This window comes from Natator depressus, chromosome 1 (assembly GCF_965152275.1).
Source record: "Natator depressus isolate rNatDep1 chromosome 1, rNatDep2.hap1, whole genome shotgun sequence".
Lineage (NCBI taxonomy): Eukaryota > Metazoa > Chordata > Testudines > Cheloniidae > Natator > Natator depressus.
In genome coordinates this window covers 520086-537774 of record NC_134234.1, presented here as the reverse complement: position 1 = coordinate 537774, position 17689 = coordinate 520086, and the positions used below count along the sequence as shown (strand labels likewise).

The 17689-nt window shown below is 58.0% G+C and overlaps 1 protein-coding gene across 1 annotated transcript in view; it reads left to right on the top strand.

Moving 5' to 3' along the window:
- The first annotated feature begins 5667 nt into the window (after nt 1-5667).
- Nucleotides 5668-17689, top strand: part of DNHD1 (dynein heavy chain domain 1) — a 149657-nt gene continuing 137635 nt past the window's right edge. The window contains exons 1-6 of the mRNA XM_074971233.1: nt 5668-5710; nt 13973-14045; nt 15368-16031; nt 16521-16700; nt 16938-17141; nt 17500-17610. Coding sequence (XP_074827334.1) covers nt 13994-14045; nt 15368-16031; nt 16521-16700; nt 16938-17141; nt 17500-17610 — 1211 coding nt within the window. The 5' untranslated portion in view covers nt 5668-5710; nt 13973-13993. The remainder of the gene's footprint in view (nt 5711-13972; nt 14046-15367; nt 16032-16520; nt 16701-16937; nt 17142-17499; nt 17611-17689) is intronic.

Sequence of the window (17689 nt, the reverse complement as noted above, 5' to 3'; positions counted from 1 at the left end):
CCCCTGCCAGCTGGGCCTGAGCCTGCTGGGCACAGGACTGGTTCACGCAGGTCCCAGCCCTGTCCCTGGACATTGCGCTGGGTCGGCTCCCCCTGCACCCCCCCCCCGGGTTCTGTGCTGGGTCTGCTCCCCCACTTTCTTCCCCCTTGCCCCCCAGGAATGAGGAGGAGTCCTTGACAGTAACAGGGAACAAATGTATGGAGGAGGGAAGGAAACACTTCTTAACTCAGTCACAATTGGCCTGTGGAACTCACTGCTACCAGGTCCCCCTGGGCCAGTAGCTGAGCAGGATCCAGGCATGTCTATAAAGCAGCTGGTTCTGGCTATGTCAGAGATGGTAGCTGGGTGGGCTGGGACCCAGGGGCTGAACCTAGCTGGCAGTTCCAGTCAGATAACCAGTGTCCCAACACCCACAATGTGATCCCCATGTGGCACCGTTGCAGCTTTAGTACCCACTTCCCCTTCCCCCAAAAACCCCCGCAGCATGGCACTGGGGAGCAGTAGGTCTGGAGGCTGGGAGAAGGCGCGGGAGAAGGCGCAGGAGCAGCCCCTGAAACAGGCAGGCAGCTCAGTGATGAGGTGAGATGGGGCACTTTCAGGGCAAGGAGCCATGGGGGGGATATTCCGTGGGGGTCAGATGGGGCAGTTCAGAGGAGAAGGAGCCACGGCTGGGGCTGTTCTGTGGGGGGTGAGATGGGGGAGAGGAACCATTGTGCTGGTGAGATGGGGCAGTTTGGAGGGGGAAGGGACCATGTGGTGGGTGAGATGGAACTGTTGGCGGGGGGGCGGGGAAGGAGCCATGTGGGGTGGGGCTGGTCTGGGGGGGGTGAGATGGGGCAGTTTGGGGGTGGAAAGGAGTCATGGGGGGGTGCAGCTGTTCTGGGGGGGTGAGATGGGGGGAAGGAGTTGTGGGGGGCAGGGCTGTTCTGGGGGGGGTGAGATGGGGCAGATGGGGGGAAGGAGTTGTGGGGGGTGGGGCTGTTCTGGGGGGGTGAGATGGAGAAGGAGCTGTGGGGGGCAGGGCTGTTCTGGGGGGTGAGGTGGAGCAGTTTTGGGGGAGCTGTGGGGGGCGGGACTGTTCTGGGGGGGTGAGGTGGGGCAGTTTGGGGAGGAGCTATGGGGGGCGGGGCTGTTCTGGGGGGGTGAGGTGGGGCAGTTGGGGGGAAGGAGCTGTGGGGGGCGGGGCTGTTCTGGGGGGGTGAGGTGGGGCAGTTTGGGGGGGAGCAGTGCGGGGCGGGGCTGTTCTGGGGGGGTGAGGTGGGGCAGTTTTGGGGGGGAACTATGGGGGTCAGGGCTGTTCTAGGGGGGTGAGATGGGGCAGTTTGGAGGGAAGGAGCTGTAGGGGCGGGGCTGTTCTGGGGGTGAGATGGGGCAGTAAGGGGACAAGGAGCTGTGGGGGGGTGGGGCTGTTTTGGGGGGTGAGATGGGGCAGTTTGGGGGGAAGGAGCTGTGGGGGGCAGGGCTGTTGTGGGGGTGAGGTGGGGGAGCTGTGGGGGGAGGGACTGTTCTGGGGGGGTGAGGTGGGGCAGTTTGGGGGGGAGCTGTGGCGGGCGGGGCTGTTCTGGGGGAGTGAGGTGGGGCAGTTGGGGGGAAGGAGCTGTGGGGGGCGGGGCTGTTCTAGGGGGGTGAGATAGAATCATAGAATATCAGGGTTGGAAGGGACCCCAGAAGGTCATCTAGTCCAACCCCCTGCTCGAAGCAGGACCAATTCCCCGTTAAATCATCCCAGCCAGGGCTTTGTCAAGCCTGACCTTAAAAACTTCTAAGGAAGGAGATTCTACCACCTCCCTAGGTAACACATTCCAGTGTTTCACCACCTTCCTAGTGAAAAAGGTTTTCCTAATATCCAACCTAAACCCTCCCCCATTGCAACTTGAGACCATTACTCCTCGTTCTGTCATCTGCTACCATTGAGAACAGTCTAGAGCCATCCTCTTTGGAACCCCCTTTCAGGTAGTTGAAAGCAGCTATCAAATCCCCCCTCATTCTTCTCTTCTGCAGACTAAACAGTCCCAGCTCCCTCAGCCTCTCCTCATAAGTCATGTGCTCTAGACCCCTAATCATTTTTGTTGCCCTTCGCTGGACTCTCTCCAATTTATCCACATCCTTCTTGTAGTGTGGGGCCCAAAACTGGACACACTACTCCAGATGAGGCCTCACCAGTGTCGAATAGAGGGGAACGATCACATCCCTCGATCTGCTCGCTATGCCCCTACTTATACATCCCAAAATGCCATTGGCCTTCTTGGCAACAAGGGCACACTGTTGACTCATATCCAGCTTCTCGTCCACTGTCACCCCTAGGTCCTTTTCCGCAGAACTGCTGCCTAGCCATTCGGTCCCTAGTCTGTAGCGGTGCATTGGATTCTTCCATCCTAAGTGCAGGACCCTGCACTTATCCTTATTGAACCTCATCAGATTTCTTTTGGCCCAATCCTCCAATTTGTCTAGGTCCTTCTGTATCCTATCCCTCCCCTCCAGCGTATCTACCACTCCTCCCAGTTTAGTATCATCTGCAAATTTGCTGAGAGTGCAATCCACACCATCCTCCAGATCATTTATGAAGATATTGAACAAAACCGGCCCCAGGACCGACCCCTGGGGCACTCCACTTGACACCGGCTGCCAACTAGACATGGAGCCATTTATCACTACCCGTTGAGCCCGACAATCTAGCCAGCTTTCTACCCACCTTATAGTGCATTCATCTAGCCCATACTTCCTTAACTTGCTGACAAGAATACTGTGGGAGACCGTGTCAAAAGCTTTGCTAAAGTCAAGAAACAATACATCCACTGCTTTCCCTTCATCCACAGAACCAGTAATCTCATCATAAAAGGCGATTAGATTAGTCAGGCATGACCTTCCCTTGGTGAATCCATGCTGACTGTTCCTGATCACTTTCCTCTCATGTAAGTGCTTCAGGATTGATTCTTTGAGGACCTGCTCCATGATTTTTCCAGGGACTGAGGTGAGGCTGACTGGCCTGTAGTTCCCAGGATCCTCCTTCTTCCCTTTTTTAAAGATTGGCACTACATTAGCCTTTTTCTAGTCATCCGGGACTTCCCCCGTTCGCCACGAGTTTTCAAAGATAATGGCCAAGGGCTCTGCAATCACAGCCGCCAATTCCTTCAGCACTCTCGGATGTGACTCGTCCGGCCCCATGGACTTGTGCACGTCCAGCTTTTCTAAATAGTCCCTAACCACCTCTATCTCCACAGAGGGCTGGCCATCTCTTCCCCATTCTGTGATGCCCAGCGCAGCAGTCTGGGAGCTGACCTTGTTAGTGAAAACAGAGGCAAAAAAAGCATTGAGTACATTAGCTTTTTCCACATCCTCTGTCACTAGGTTGCCTCCCTCATTCAGTAAGGGGCCCACACTTTCCTTGGCTTTCTTCTTGTTGCCAACATACCTGAAGAAACCCTTCTTGTTACTCTTGACATCTCTTGCTAGCTGCAGCTCCAGGTGCGATTTGGCCCTCCTGATATCTTTCCTACATGCCCGAGCAATATTTTTATACTCTTCCCTGGTCATATGTCCAACCTTCCACTTCTTGTAAGCTTCTTTTTTATGTTTAAGATCCGCTAGGATTTCACCATTAAGCCAAGCTGGTCGCTTGCCATGTTTACTATTCTTTCGACTCATCGGGATGGTTTGTCCCTGTAACCTCAACAGGGATTCCTTGAAATACAGCCAGCTCTCCTGGACTCCCTTCCCCTTCATGTTAGTCCCCCAGGGGATCCTGGCCATCTGTTCCCTGAGGGAGTCAAAGTCTGCTTTCCTGAAGTCCAGGGTCCGTATCCTGCTGCTTACCTTTCTTCCCTGCATCAGGATCCTGAACTCAACCAACTCATGGTCACTGCCTCCCAGATTCCCATCCACTTTTGCTTCCCCCACTAATTCTACCCGGTTTGTGAGCAGCAGGTCAAGAAAAGCGCCCCCCCTTGTTGGCTCCCCTAGCACTTGCGCCAGGAAATTGTCCCCTACGCTTTCCAAAAACTTCCTGGATTGTCTATGCACCGCTGTATTGCTCTCCCAGCAGATATCAGGAAAATTAAAGTCACCCATGAGAATCAGGGCATGCGATCTAGTAGCTTCCGTGAGTTGCCGGAAGAAAGCCTCATCCACCTCATCCCCCTGGTCCGGTGGTCTATAGCAGACTCCCACCACTACATCACTCTTGTTGCACACACTTCTAAACTTAATCCAGAGACACTCAGGTTTTTCCACAGTTTCGTACCGGAGCTCTGAGCAGTCATACTGCTCCCTTACATACAGTGCTACTCCCCCACCTTTTCTGCCCTGCCTGTCCTTCCTGAGCAGTTTATAACCATCCATGACAGTACTCCAGTCATGTGAGTTATCCCACCAAGTCTCTGTTATTCCAATCACGTCATAGTTCCTTGACATCACCAGGACCTCCAGTTCTCCCTGCTTGTTTCCAAGGCTTTGTGCATTTGTATATAAGCACTTGAGATAACCTGTTGATTGCCCCTCATTCCCAGTATGAGGCAGGAGCCCTCCCCTCACAGACATTCCTGCCTGTGCTTCCTCCCGGTATCCCGCTTTCCCACTTACCTCAGGGCTTCCCACTACCTCAGATGGGGCAGTTGGGGGGAAGGAGCTGTGGGGGGTGGGGCTGTTCTGGGGGGGTGAGGTGGGGCAGTTTGGGGGAAGGAGCTGTGGGGGGCGGGGCTGTTCTGGGGGGGTGAGGTGGGGCAGTTGGGGGAAGGAGCCGGGGGGGCGCGGCTGTTCTGGGGGGGTGAGGTGGGGCAGTTTGGGGGGAAGGAGCTGTGGGGGGGTGGGGCTGTTCTAGGGGGGTGAGATGGGGCAGTTTGGGGGGAAGGAGCTGTGGGGGGCAGGGCTGTTGTGGGGGGTGAGGTGGGGCAGTTTTGGGGGAGCTGTGGGGGTGGGGCTGTTCTGGGGGGGTGAGGTGGGGCAGTTGGGGGGAAGGAGCCGGGGCTGTTCTGGGGTGTGAGGTGGGGCAATTTGGGGGGGAGCTGTGGGGGGCGGGGCTGTTCTGGGGGGGTGAGGTGGGGCAGTTTGGGGGGAAGGAGCTGTGGGGGGCAGGGCTGTTGTGGGGGGTGAGGTGGGGCAGTTTTGGGGAGCTGTGGGGGCGGGGCTGTTCTGGGGGGGTGAGGTGGGGCAGTTGGGGGGAAGGAGCCGGGGCTGTTCTGGGGTGTGAGGTGGGGCAATTTGGGGGGGAGCTGTGGGGGGCGGGGCTGTTCTGGGGGGGTGAGGTGGGGCAGTTGGGGGGAAGGAGCTGTGGGGGTGGGGCTGTTCTGGGGGGTGAGGTGGGGCAGTTTGGGGGGGAGCTGTGGGGGGCGGGGCTGTTCTGGGGGGGTGAGGTGGGGCAGTTGGGGGGAAGGAGCTGTGGGGGCGGGGCTGTTCTGGGGGGTGAGGTGGGGCAGTTTGGGGGGAGCTGTGGGGGGCGGGGCTGTTCTGGGGGGGTGAGGTGGGGCAGTTTGGGGGGAGCTGTGGGGGCGGGGCTGTTCTGGGGGGGTGAGGTGGGGCAGTTGGGGGGAAGGAGCTGTGGGGGGCGGGGCTGTTCTGGGGGGGTGAGGTGGGGCAGTTGGGGGGAAGGAGCCGGGGGGGGGCGCGGCTCTGCTGGGGGCGGGGCCAGCCCATCGGGGGCGGGGGCGATTTTCGCGCCTGCCTCGCGCCCTGCGACCGTTGCTCCTTCCCGCCCCGCGGGGCCGCCGCGTCCCTGGTAACGGCCGGGGGGGTCGTGCGGCGCCGAGCGCGCGGCGGGTGCGGCCGGGCCCCCCCTCGGTCCCCCCTCCTGCCCCCCGCCTCCTGCCCTGCCCCCCTCGGTCCCCACCGTGTCCTCTCCTTCCCTCCCCCACCCCGGCCCCCTCGGTTCTCCCCCCCCCGTCCTCTCCTTCCCCCGCCCCGCCCCCCTCGGTCCCCACCGTGTCCTCTCCTTCCCTCCCCCACCCCGGCCCCCTCGGTTTTCCCCCCCCGTCCTCTCCTTCCCCCTGCCCCCCACCCCGCCCCCCTTGGTCCCTCTGCCCCCCGCCCCGCCCCCCTCGGTCCCCACCGTGTCCTCTCCTTCCCTCCCCCACCCCGGCCCCCTCGGTTCCCCACCCCGCCCCCCTCGGTCCCCCTGCCCCCCACCCCACCCCACCCCCCTTGGTCCCTCTCCGGGTCCTCTCCTTCCTCCCTACCCTCCATCCCGCCCCCCCGGGTCCTCTCCTTCCCCCCTCCCCCGCCCCCCTCGGTTCCCCCCCGGGTCCTCTCCTTCCCTCCCCCGCCCCCCTCGGTTCTCCCCCCCCGTCCTCTCCGTCCCCCTGCCCCCCACCCCACCCCCCTCGTTCCCCCTGCCTCCTGCCCCGCCGCCCTCGGTTTCCACTGTGTCCTCTCCTTCCCTCCCCCGCCCCCCACCCCGGCCTCCTCGGTTCCCCACCCCGCCCCCCTCGGTCCCCCTGCCTCCTGCCCCGCCCCCCTCGGTCCCCACCGTGTCCTCTCCTTCCCTCCCCCACCCCGGCCCCCTCGGTTCCCCCCCCAGTCCTCTCCTTCCCCCTGCCCCCCACCCCGCCCCCCTCGTTCCCCCTGCCTCCTGCCCCGCCGCCCTCGGTTTCCACTGTGTCCTCTCCTTCCCTCCCCCACCCCGGCCCCCTCGGTTCCCCCCCCCGTCCTCTCCTTCTGCTCCCCACCCCGCCCCCCTCGTTCCCTCTGCCTCCTGCCCCGCCCCCCTTGGTCCCCACTGTGTCCTCTCCTTCCCTCCGCTGCCCCCACCCCGGTCCCCTTGGTTCCCCCCCCGGGTCCTCTCCTTCCCCCTGCCCCCCACCCCGTTCCCCTTGGTCCCTCTCTGGGTCCTCTCCTTCCTCCCTACCCTCCATCCCGCCCCCCCCGGGTCCTCTCCTCCCCCCTCCCCCGCCCCCCTCGGTTCCCCCCCAGGTCGTCTCCTTCCCTCCCCCGCCCCCCTCGTTTCCCCCCGGGTCGTCTCCTTGTTCCCGCTGCCTCCTGCCCCGCCCCCCTCGGTCCCCACTGTGTCCTCTCCTTCCCTCCGCTGCCCCCACCCCGGTCCCCTTGGTTCCCCCCCCGGGTCCTCTCCTTCCCCCTGTCCCCCACCCCGCTCCCCTCGTTCCTCCCGCCCCACCCGGTCTCCCCCCAGTGTCCTCTCCTTCCCTCCCCTGCCCCTCTCGGTCCCCCTGCCTCCTGCCCCACCCCCCTCAGTCCCCCACCCGTGTCCTCTCCTTCCCTCCCCCGCCCCCCTCGGTCCCCCCACCGGGTCCTCTCCTTCCCCCCCACCCCCCTCCCCACCCCCTCGATCCCCCCGGTCCTCTCCTTCCCCCGTGCCCCTCCGTTTTTCTTGTTCTCCCCTGCCCCCCCCACCCTGCCCCCACGGTTCCCTCTCGGGTTCTTTCGTTCTCCCCCGCCCCCCACCCTGCCCCCCGCGTTTCCCCCCGGTTCTCTCCTTCCCCCTGCGCCCTCCTGGTTCTCTCCTTCTCCCCCACCCTACCCCCTTGGTCCCCCCCCAGTCCTCTCCTTCTCCCTGCACCCCCCTGGTTCTCTCGTTCTCTCCCGCCCCCCTTGCCCCCCGTGGTTCCCCCCCCCGGTTCTCTCCTTCCCCCTGAGGTCCTCCCCCAGTTCTCTCGTTGTCCCCCGCCCTCTCAACCTGCCCCCGCGGTCCCCCCCTAGTTCTCTCCTTCCCTGCTCCCCTCACCTGCCCTCCCACCCCCACGCTTCCCCCCACTCCTCTCCTTCCACCCCGCCCCCGCTCCACCCCCGAGGTCCCCCCACTCCTCTCATTCCCCCCCTCGCCCCCCCACTCTGCGCCCCGTGGTACCCTTGCCCCCCCACTCCGCCCCCTGAGGTCCTCTCGTTCCCCCCCACTCCTTCTCCGCCCCCCTCCTTCCCCCTCGCCCCCCACTCTGCCCCCCGAGGTCCCCTCGGCCCCCACCTCTCTCTTTCTCCTCCGCCCCCGCCACTCTGCCCACCGAGGTCCCGTCGCCCCTCTTCTTCCCCCTCACCCCCTTCACTCTGCCCTCTGAGGTCCCCTCACCCCCCTTCCCCTCCGCTACTCTTGTTCCCCCCCGCCCCCGCTCTCCCCCTGAGGTCCCCTCACCCCTCCGCCCTGCCCCCGCTCCTCTCATTGCCCTGCCTTCCCCACTCTGCCCCCCTGGGTCCCCTCCCACCGCCCGCTCCTCGAGGTCCCCCCGGTCCCTGCACTCTGCCCCCCCCCAGGTCCACTCCCACTCTGCCCCCCGGCTCCTCTCATTCCCTCTGCCTCCCCCATCAGGCCCCCTCTGGCTCCCAATGCTCTCCTCCCTCCCTCAGTGCCCCCATCACCTATCGCCCCCCAGCTTCCCTTCACCTTCCTCTGCCCTGTCCCTCCAGCCCCCAGTGCTCTGTCCCCTCCTCTACTGCCCCCCATCACCTACCCCTCCACTCACCTACGCTTTATCCCACTACCCAGCATCTACAGTTCCCCTGTCACCATCTCTGTGCCTCATCATTGACCTACCCACCCCAGCCCTGAGCACCACACCTCCACCATCCCCTACTGCCTGCTCCTCCCAGCACCTCCAACCGCTCCCTCCTGCTGCCCCATCACTTACCCTGTAAGGGACCAGTGTGAAGGCAGTTTGGCCTAGTGGTCATAGCCGAGCTGAGGTCCACATGTCAGGGATGGTAGTCAGTGAGCAGAGGTCAGAGAAATCGCTAGAGCTGGGTTCAGTAAGCAAGAGTCGAGGCCAGAGTCAGGCTGGGATCAGAGACCAGAAGCCAAGATGAAGTCTGAAGTCAGGCTCTGCAGACCTGGGTTGTAGGCCACAAATCTTTACATTATCCCTCTTCTTCAGGGGCACCCTTCCTATGGGTGGGCACTGGGCTTGGCTTATCCAGGTGGTCCAGATGAAACCTTTTTACCGTCTCAGGGTATGGACATGGGCAATGAATTCCCATGTGTGTTCTTTAGTTCTCCCAATTGGTTAGGGAGTACAGTCTCCTTCACTGCAATATAGAGTCAAGGACAGAGTGGACCATATATTCCTCATGCCCTTGGAGCTGGACTGGCAGGGGTGGCTGTTGGGATCAATCAGGAAAAGGGTCCTATGTGTTAGGTTTCAGGAGGGATACGTGGAAATTATTAGGAATCATTAAAAAGGGGATAGAGAATAAGACGGAGAATCTCTTATTGCCCTTATATAAATCCATGGTACGCCCACATCTTGAGTACAGTGTACAGATGCGGTCTCCTTGTCTCAAAAAAGATATACTGGCATTAGAAAAGGTTCAGAGAAGGGCTACTAAAATGATTTGGGGTTTGGAATGAGGAGAGATTAAAGAGGCTAGGACTTTTCAGCTGGGAAAAGAGGAGACTAGGGGGATATGAGAGAGGTATGTAAATTCATGAGTGATGTGGAGAAAGTGAATAAGGAAAAATTATTTACTTGTTCCCATAATATAAGAATTAAGGGCCACCAAATGAAATTAATGGGCAGCAGGTTTAAAATAAATAAAAGGAAGTTCTTCACACAGCGCAAAGTCAACCTGTGGAACTCCTTGCCTGAGGAGGTTGTGAGGGCTAGGACTATAACAGGGTTTAAAAGAGAACTGGATAAATTCATGGAGGTTAAGTCCATTAATGGCTATTAGCCAGGATGGGTAAGGAATGGTGTCCCTAGCCTCTGTTTGTCAGAGGGTGGAAATGGATGGCAGGAGAGAGATCACTAGATCATTACCTGTTAGGGTCACTTCCTCTGGGGCACCTGGCATTGGCCACTGTCAGCAGACAGGATACTGGGCTGGATGGATCTTTGGTCTGACCCAGTATGGCCGTTCTTATGGTTTTATGAAAACAGATCGAGGGAGCTGCAATTTGAAGGTGACAGAGTGGATTTGCTAACCTATCCAGAAAGGTCTGAGAAACTGGTGGTCTAGCTTGTGAGATGGCGTGTTTGTATGGAGGCGCGTTGCTGCGAGTCAGACTTTTCGACCCACTGTGAAAGCTGGGCCTTCCTGGTGTGAATGGTCTGAGTACCACTTATTTTCCTTTTTTGTGTCTTCAAGGTGGTCCTTAAGCTCCTCCTGGATATGATGAATTTATTTGATCCAGTTGGCCGTGGCTGGGTTTGGAGAGGCTGCTGGCAAGGCCAAGTGGAAACAAGGGTGAAACCTGTAATTTTCAAAGAAGGTGCTCTGCCCCGTGCAGGCCTGGTCAGTGTTGGATGAGAACTTGGCATGAGGAAGGAGGGAGAACCAGTTATCTTGATGGTAGTTGACAAAGCACCTTAGGTATTGCTCTAATACTTGATTCACCCTCTCTGTCTGCCCATCTGTGTGTCGGGTGGTATGTGAAGAAGGTAAAAGCACGAATGTCCATTAGCTGGAGTGCTTCAAGCCAAAAGTGAGAGACAAACTGCAGGCCTCTCTCTGAGGTGATATGATCCAAAAGCCCATTAAGGCAGACCACATAAACCACTAGTAGTCAAGCTGTGTTTTCAGCAGAGAGCAGGCTGTTACAGGGGATGAAGTACACCGTTTGGTCAGTTGGTCTACCACAATTAAGGCTACTGAGTGGCCGTGAGAGTCAGGGAGTTCCACTATGGAGTCCATGCTGATTGAGGTCCATGGTATAGGTGGGGTCTCCAGGGGTACTAGGGTGCCGAGGGGCTTAACACGAGGCATCTTGGTGCGCGCACACAGGTCACAAGAGTCAACCTAGTCCTGGACTTTAGCTTGCTTATGGGGCCACGAGAAGAAACAGGAAGCCATGTGGAAAGTCTTAAGGAGGCCAAAGTGGCCTCCCCATGGAGTGTTGTGGCAGAGATGGAGCACTTCTAGCCATGGGAATGTATGTGTGCCTATTGAGGTAGGTGATCCCGTCCTGTGTGGAGCACTGCATTTTGGTTCTGGCTCTTGTTTGCGCAGGCTGTTCCGTCACCTCCTGGGCTAATGGATCACCCCACAAAGTGGATCAGATTAGATCAAGCAGGTCTTGGTGGATTTTGGCACGAAGGAAGTTCCGAGGTTTTGGGAGACGGAATGGTTCTTGGTTAGGCTCTTCGCCCTGTCATTGTCTTTCCTATTCCTGGGTGACAGATGATGATGAAATCAAACTGAGAAGAATAATGCCCACCTGAGATGTCTTTGGTTCAAAGTTCAAACCTTAGACAGATATTCAGAAAAGACTTGGACTGGGTTTCTGTGTCCCTTGTGGAGATGGTGCCATTCTTCAAAGGCTGATTTAATTGTGAGTAGCTCCTGATTTAATATCTCATAATTCTGTTTGGCAGAATTGAGTGTTCAGGAGTAGTAGGCACAGGGGTGCAACACTTGATGTGGACCATGCCTCTGAGAGAGTATGGCCCAATGGCTACACTGGAGGCATCAGCTTCCACTGTGAATGCTTGGGCTGGGTGTGCTAGAAGGGAGTGGTGGTGAAAGCCACTTTGAGCTGTTCGAAAGCATGATGAGCTTCCGGTGTCCAAACAAATTTGACAGCCTTGTGCAGGAGGAGGCTGTTTGCCCTGAGAAGTCTGGAATGAACTGTCAGTAAAAATTTGTGAAGCTCAGGATGGGGGGACCTGGGCACTGCCCAATTGTAGATGGCCTCCACCTTCTGGGGGTCCATCTTGATGCTGTCTGAGGAAAGGATGTAACCCAAGAACTCTGTAGGGGACTGGTCAAAGGTACATTTTTCCAGTTGCATGAACAGGCCACGCTTCTGTATCCTTTTCAGGATGAAACCAATGTCATAACAATGCTGCTTGGGATTATCTGAAAACGCAAGTATGTCATCGAGGTAGATGACACATGCTGATCCAGGGTGTCTCTAAATACATCATTCACAAAGTGTTGAAAGATCGTGGGAATGCTGGTCAGCCTGAATGGCATTACTAGATATTGAAAGTGCCCATAATGAGTTCAAAAGGCAGTCTTCCATTTGTCTCCTGCCCTGATGAACATAAGAATGACCATGCTGGGCAGACCAAAGGTCCATCCAGCCCAGTATCTTGTCTGCTGACAGTGGCCAATGCCAGATGCCCCAGAGGAAGTGAACCTAACAGGTAATGATCAAGTGATCTCTCTCCTGCCATCCATCTCCACCCTCTGACAAACAGAGGCTAGGGACACCATTCCTTAGGGACACCATTCCTTACCCATCCTGGCTAATAGCCATTAATGGATTTAACCTCCATGAATTTATCCAGTCCTCTTTTAAACCCTGTTATAGTCCTAGCCTTCACAGCCTCCCCAGGCAAGGAGTTTCTCAGGTTGGCTGTGCGCACTAGATTGTAGGCACCCTGGAGATCCAGTTTGGTGACAACTCTGGCAGCCTGCACACAATCTGGAATTGGAAAAGGTTCAGAAAAGGGCAATAAAAATGATTAGGGGTATAGAATGCCTTCCATATTAGGAGAGATTAATAAGACTGGGACTTTTCAGCTTGGAAAAGAGGCGACTAAGGGGGGATATGATAGAGGTCTATAAAGTCATGAGTGGTATAGAGAAAGTAAATAAGGAAGTTTTATTTACTCCTTCTCATAATACAAGAACAAGGGGCCACCAAATGAAATTAATAGGTAGCAGATTTAAAACAAACACAAGAAAGTATTTTTTTCACTGTCAACCTGTGGAACCTCTTGCCAGAGGCTGTTGTGAAGCCCAATACTATAACTGGGTTCAAAAGGGAGCTAGATAGATTCATGGAAGATAAGTGCATCAATGGCTATTAGCCAGGATGGGTAGGAATGGTCTGTTTGCCAGAGCTGGGATTGGGTGAGGGCATGGATCACTTGATGATAACCTGTCTGTTCATTCCCTCTGGGGCACCTGGCATTGGCCACTGTCGGAAGACAGGATACTGGGCTGGATGGACCTTTGGTCTGACCCCTTATGGCCGTTCTTATGTTCCCATCCAAACATTTGGGTAGTGGTACTGTGGGGCCCCGTTCAAAAGGCAGTAGGGCCCAACCCAATCCTGGAGCATGGAATTTTCTTTCTGAGACCATGCTAGCTGCTTGCGACATGTCTGATTTTCTGCTAGGAGCTGCATCAATTGGGACTGCAGCAGATGGTTCTCGGTTTGGAGTCGTGCAACCTGCTCCTGGAGATCCGGTGCTCCATGGGGTCCAGTGGGCAATAGTAGACCCGCCCCTTCCATAACCCTGTTCAGGGGCTGCTGCAGAGGGGTTCGGAAGGGGTCTGGACAAACTGTAAGACTAGGACATAGATGGTCTGGCTTAGCAGTCACAGCTGGGCTGGGGTCTACACGTCAGGGATGATAGTCAGTGAGCAGGAGTCAGAGGAATCGCTAGAGCTGGGTTCAGTAAGCAAGAGTCAGGGTCAGAGTCAGGCTGGGGTTGGAGACCAGAGAGCAAAGGTAGTATCAGGGTGAAGTCAGGAGGCAAGAGTCAGGGTCATTGTTGGACTGGGATCAGGAGACAAGGTGAAGTCTGGAGTCGCAGCAGGCCCAAAGTCTGTGTGGTTGCCCAGACAACTTCCTGGGGCACCCTCCAGGATTAAATAGGGTGCTTGGCCAATCAAAAGGCTGCAGGGGTCAAACTGCATCCCTTGGGTGGTACTTCGTATGGTGCCTGCTCTCCAAAGTGCTCTGCATGGCCTCCTGGTGGTGTTGTGGGAATGTCAGCTGTCCTAGGCTCTGCAGACTTAGTTCTAGTCCGTGAATGCTTATATGCACCACCAGGGCCCCCCATCACCTACTCCCCCGCACATCCCTCTCAGTGCGCCCCTTACATCCTCCACCTCTCCCATTGTCCCCCATGGCACTGTCTGACCTCCCCCCCCCACTTTCTCCTCACCCGATGGCACAACCACATCCTCTAACCCCACTTTGTCCCCTCCCGCACCATGACACAGCTTGCCCCCTCTGATCTCACCTTGTCCCCCGCCCGAGAACAGACTGCCTGTGATCCCATCCTCCTGGCGCAACCTGCCCCCATTTTGCCCCTTCCCCATGCTTCAATGGCACGTAGACTGACCAGGCCTTTGTCTTTAGCAGCTTTGGGTGCACAGAGATACCATGCAGTCTTCCCCGACTCTCCCCAGTCTGTTCCCTGCTGCTGCTGACCCAGGTAAGGAGCCTTCATCTGTGCTGCCACAACCGGGGGAGTACAGGGACTTAGAGGGGGAGCTCTTTCCTCACGGTCAGTGCTGGCCCCATTGCCCCAGGGTTGCCCTGTAGGTTGTTGTGCTACAGGTGAGGTCAGAAGTGAATTTGGGGGCATCTCTGTTCTAATGCCAACACCCCAATAGCTCATTGTGATGGGATCCCCAGGGTGCAGCCTTAACCCTGTTTTGCTAGTGACAAGCAGCAAACCCCTCCAGGCCCTGTGATCACTCAGCACAACAGCAGGTGGAGCCCCTCACGCAGCTAGATTGCATGAATGCTCCCAGAGCTGGTCATGAATCACTCGGAGAAAGGCACCAGCCAAATTCCCCCAGCTCCCAGCCCTGCACCTCAGGAATATACAGGAACTCCTCACTTAAGGTCATCCCGGTTAACGCTGTTTTGTTGTTACGTTGCTGATCAATTAGGGAGCATGCTCGTTTAAAGTTGTGCAATGCTCCCTTCTAACATCATTTGGCAGCCGCCTGCTTTGTCCACTGCTTGCAGGAAGAGCAGCCCATTGCAGCTAGCTGGTGGATGGTTGGAACTAGGGTGGACTGGCAGCCCCCCTATCAGCTCCCCGCTCCCCTAAGTTCCCTGTGCAGCAGCTGCCCAGCCGGCTATCAATTACCCGCAGTTCAGCTGTCCCTCCCCGCACTGCCATGTGCTGCTCCTGCCCTCTGCCTTGGAGCTGCTCCCCAAGACTCTTGCTTGCTGGGGGGGGGAAGAGGAGGGCTAATGTCAGGGTGTCTCCCTCCCCCCTGCTCCTGCACCCCGCTTACCCCATCTTCCATAGAGCAGGGACACATGACAGGAGGGAGGGAGCTTGCCCTGGCAGCAGCTGTGGCTCAGCTTGCTGATCTAATTAACAAGGCAGTGTACTTAAAGGGGAAATGCACATCTCTCTCACACACACAAGGTGTGTATCTCTGTCTCTGTCTGCCCTCCTTCCTTTCCTGCTGCCTTGTAGAGTGTGAGAGTTAACCCTTTAGGGCTCAGCCAATTGTTAGTTCATCATTTAGCAGTAAGGCATTCCCCGGGAAATATCCCACCCTCTGACTCCACCTCAACCAAGCTTCACAGTCATCATCACTGTGTGTCCGAGGGTCCTGTTGAAGCTCACAGATAGGCCGTCAAAGATCACATCTGTGGGAGGGAATCTGACCCCGCAATACAGTCCAGTAGGGTGTGGGCAGTGTAGGGGGCTAGGGTGGGGGCACCCTCAGCCTTGGGCTGAGCACTTGCTCACTTCTCCTGGCCCTATCTCATGACTCTGTCCCTTTGCAGGTGGCAGAGCGCCCAGGAGCTCCCAGCCAGTGGAGCGTGGCTGGGCTTGGGGTGTCCGCCAGCGCCTTGCTGCCCAGCTCCAAGAGACAGGGAGGCCTGACCCCCAGCACTTGGACGCACTCGTGGCTGAGCTGATTGCTGTGTTTGTGAAGGTGCTGCGGAGGAGCAGCCGAAGTGCCTGGCTGCACCTGCTGGATGTCCTGCAGCTCCTCAGCCCCTTCCGGGAACAGCTGCGTTGCCGGGAGGAGCTGCTGCCCTACCTGGAGAGCCTCTGTTACCAGTACTACCGAAGTCAGGCCCTCGTGTCTGACATAGATGTCCTAGGAGCCATGGGCCAGGCCTTCCCCAGGGACCACTCGGAGCTGTGTGCCCATCCACTTGCTGCACACTACAGGGATCCAGTGCTCCCAGCCAATCTGCTCCCTGTTGGCTCAGAGCCAGCCTTCGCAGGGCAGCCCTGCCTCTTTGTCCTAGACCAGGAGGTAGAAGAACCAGCAGCTGTGTGCCAGCCAGGCCCAGTGTCTTTGCAGGAGCTGCAGAGAAGTGTGGGTCTGGTGGGCATGGAGCTGGCTCAGGAGGAGACCCAGTGGACAAGAAGCCTGGGCCTCATGTCCCTTGCCCTTGGTACAGAGGTGCCTGTGAAGTATTGCTGTGCTGAGCCGAGGTAAGGGCTTCCTCCACCAAATCCTGGCACGAGGCTCCAATGTCCTCCCCCAGGGCATAGGCTGTTGTCGTGGGTCCCGCACAGAATAGGGATCACCCACACTCCCACCGCCCCAGGGCCACAGGGATGCTGGACTGTATGCCCCAGAGCTCACTGTGACTGGAGAGCCTGCCAGCTGGTGGTGGGGACTGTGAGCCAGGACTCCTGGGTTCTGTTTTCAACTCTGAGAGGGGAGTGGGGGCTTGGGAGTTCGCTCCGGGGAACTGGGCAGCCAGGAGTCCTAGATATTTTTTCTAGTCCTCCCTGTGTGATGGTGTAACGGTACAGATCCCCCCCGGGGAGTGAGTGTCTCTCCAGCACTGTGAAGGTGCAAATCCTAGCCATGTTGAGTGTGGCATCCCAGCTGCTCTCCCCCTGCCCACGCACTGGAGGGGGACATGAGGTGACCTCTGCCCTGGAGCTCTCACAGTCATGCTGTCTTCACTGCAGGCTCCTTCCAGACCCAGGCCGAGAGGCTGCCGCACCCACCCCACAGGTGGTGGAAGGAGAGCAGGGCTTCTCCTGGCAGTCCCTGACGGGGCTCCGGGCTGCTGAGATTTTTGTGAGGAGCAGGCACCTGGGGAAAATCAATTTTGTCTACCTCAACGTTGCCCCCAACAGGCACTTCAGGTAACTGCACTCCAAACTCAGCCCTCTGCACCCACACTGCCCCTACCAGGCACTTCCCCAGTGCTGTGTTAGCCTCTGGGATGTCAGGCCCGGTGCCCCAGTGGTGCTGCAGGGCTCTGTGCCCTGCTGGCCTCCCCATGGCAGGGGCAGGGGTATGTGTATGTGTGGATGGGTGGAGCAGCCAGGCCCTGCTTCCTGTTTCCATATAGGCCTTGGTATCTTTCTTTCTCGATACAGGCCCTACGACCTGGTTGTGGTTCCTAAGCGGCAGGCCAACCCCCAGCACTATGTCTTCTCCCCCTTTGGGGTGCTGCACGTGCACCCGGACGAAGGCGCTGAGGCCCTGACACTCGGAGAGTGGCACCGAGAGGCCCTGCTGTGGCAGCTACTCCAGTGCATCCCCTTCTTCAGGCACTACCTTGTCCGCAAAGCCTTTGCCCGGTGAGTGGCCCAGGGTACTGCAGAGGAACCTGCGAGGGATACCACCCTCCACACTGTGCTCGGAGGATGGTGCCTGGGGGCCTGAGCCCTGGATGCAGGGGACCTATATTGCATGTGTTGGGGCAGGACCTGAGGTTGGTTGGGCCCCATTAGCAGCCCCATTAGCAGCTTACAGGATCTGCACCTGATGGTTCTTGCTGCAGGCACATGGGCTGGAGCCCAGGGATGTGGGCAGGGTGGGACCTATAGCAGCAGGTCAGGATGGAGCCCCTTGTTGATGTGCAGTGTCTCACCTCCCTGAGCTAGCCCCTCCTCTCAGCATGGCACAGCTCCTAGCCTTACTCTCCTTCCCCCATAGCTGGTGGCAAAATGTGAAGCACCTGCAGCTGCTAACACGCCAGGAAGCCCTGGGCAGCTACCTGCTCCTGGCTGTTCCCCACTTTGGAGCAGCACTGCTCCACATCTCCAGGTAAGAGGGAGAATGTGTGTGTGGGAGGGGTGTCCCTGCCCCAGCCAGGACCTTGACTGAGAGCTGTACCCCACTCAGA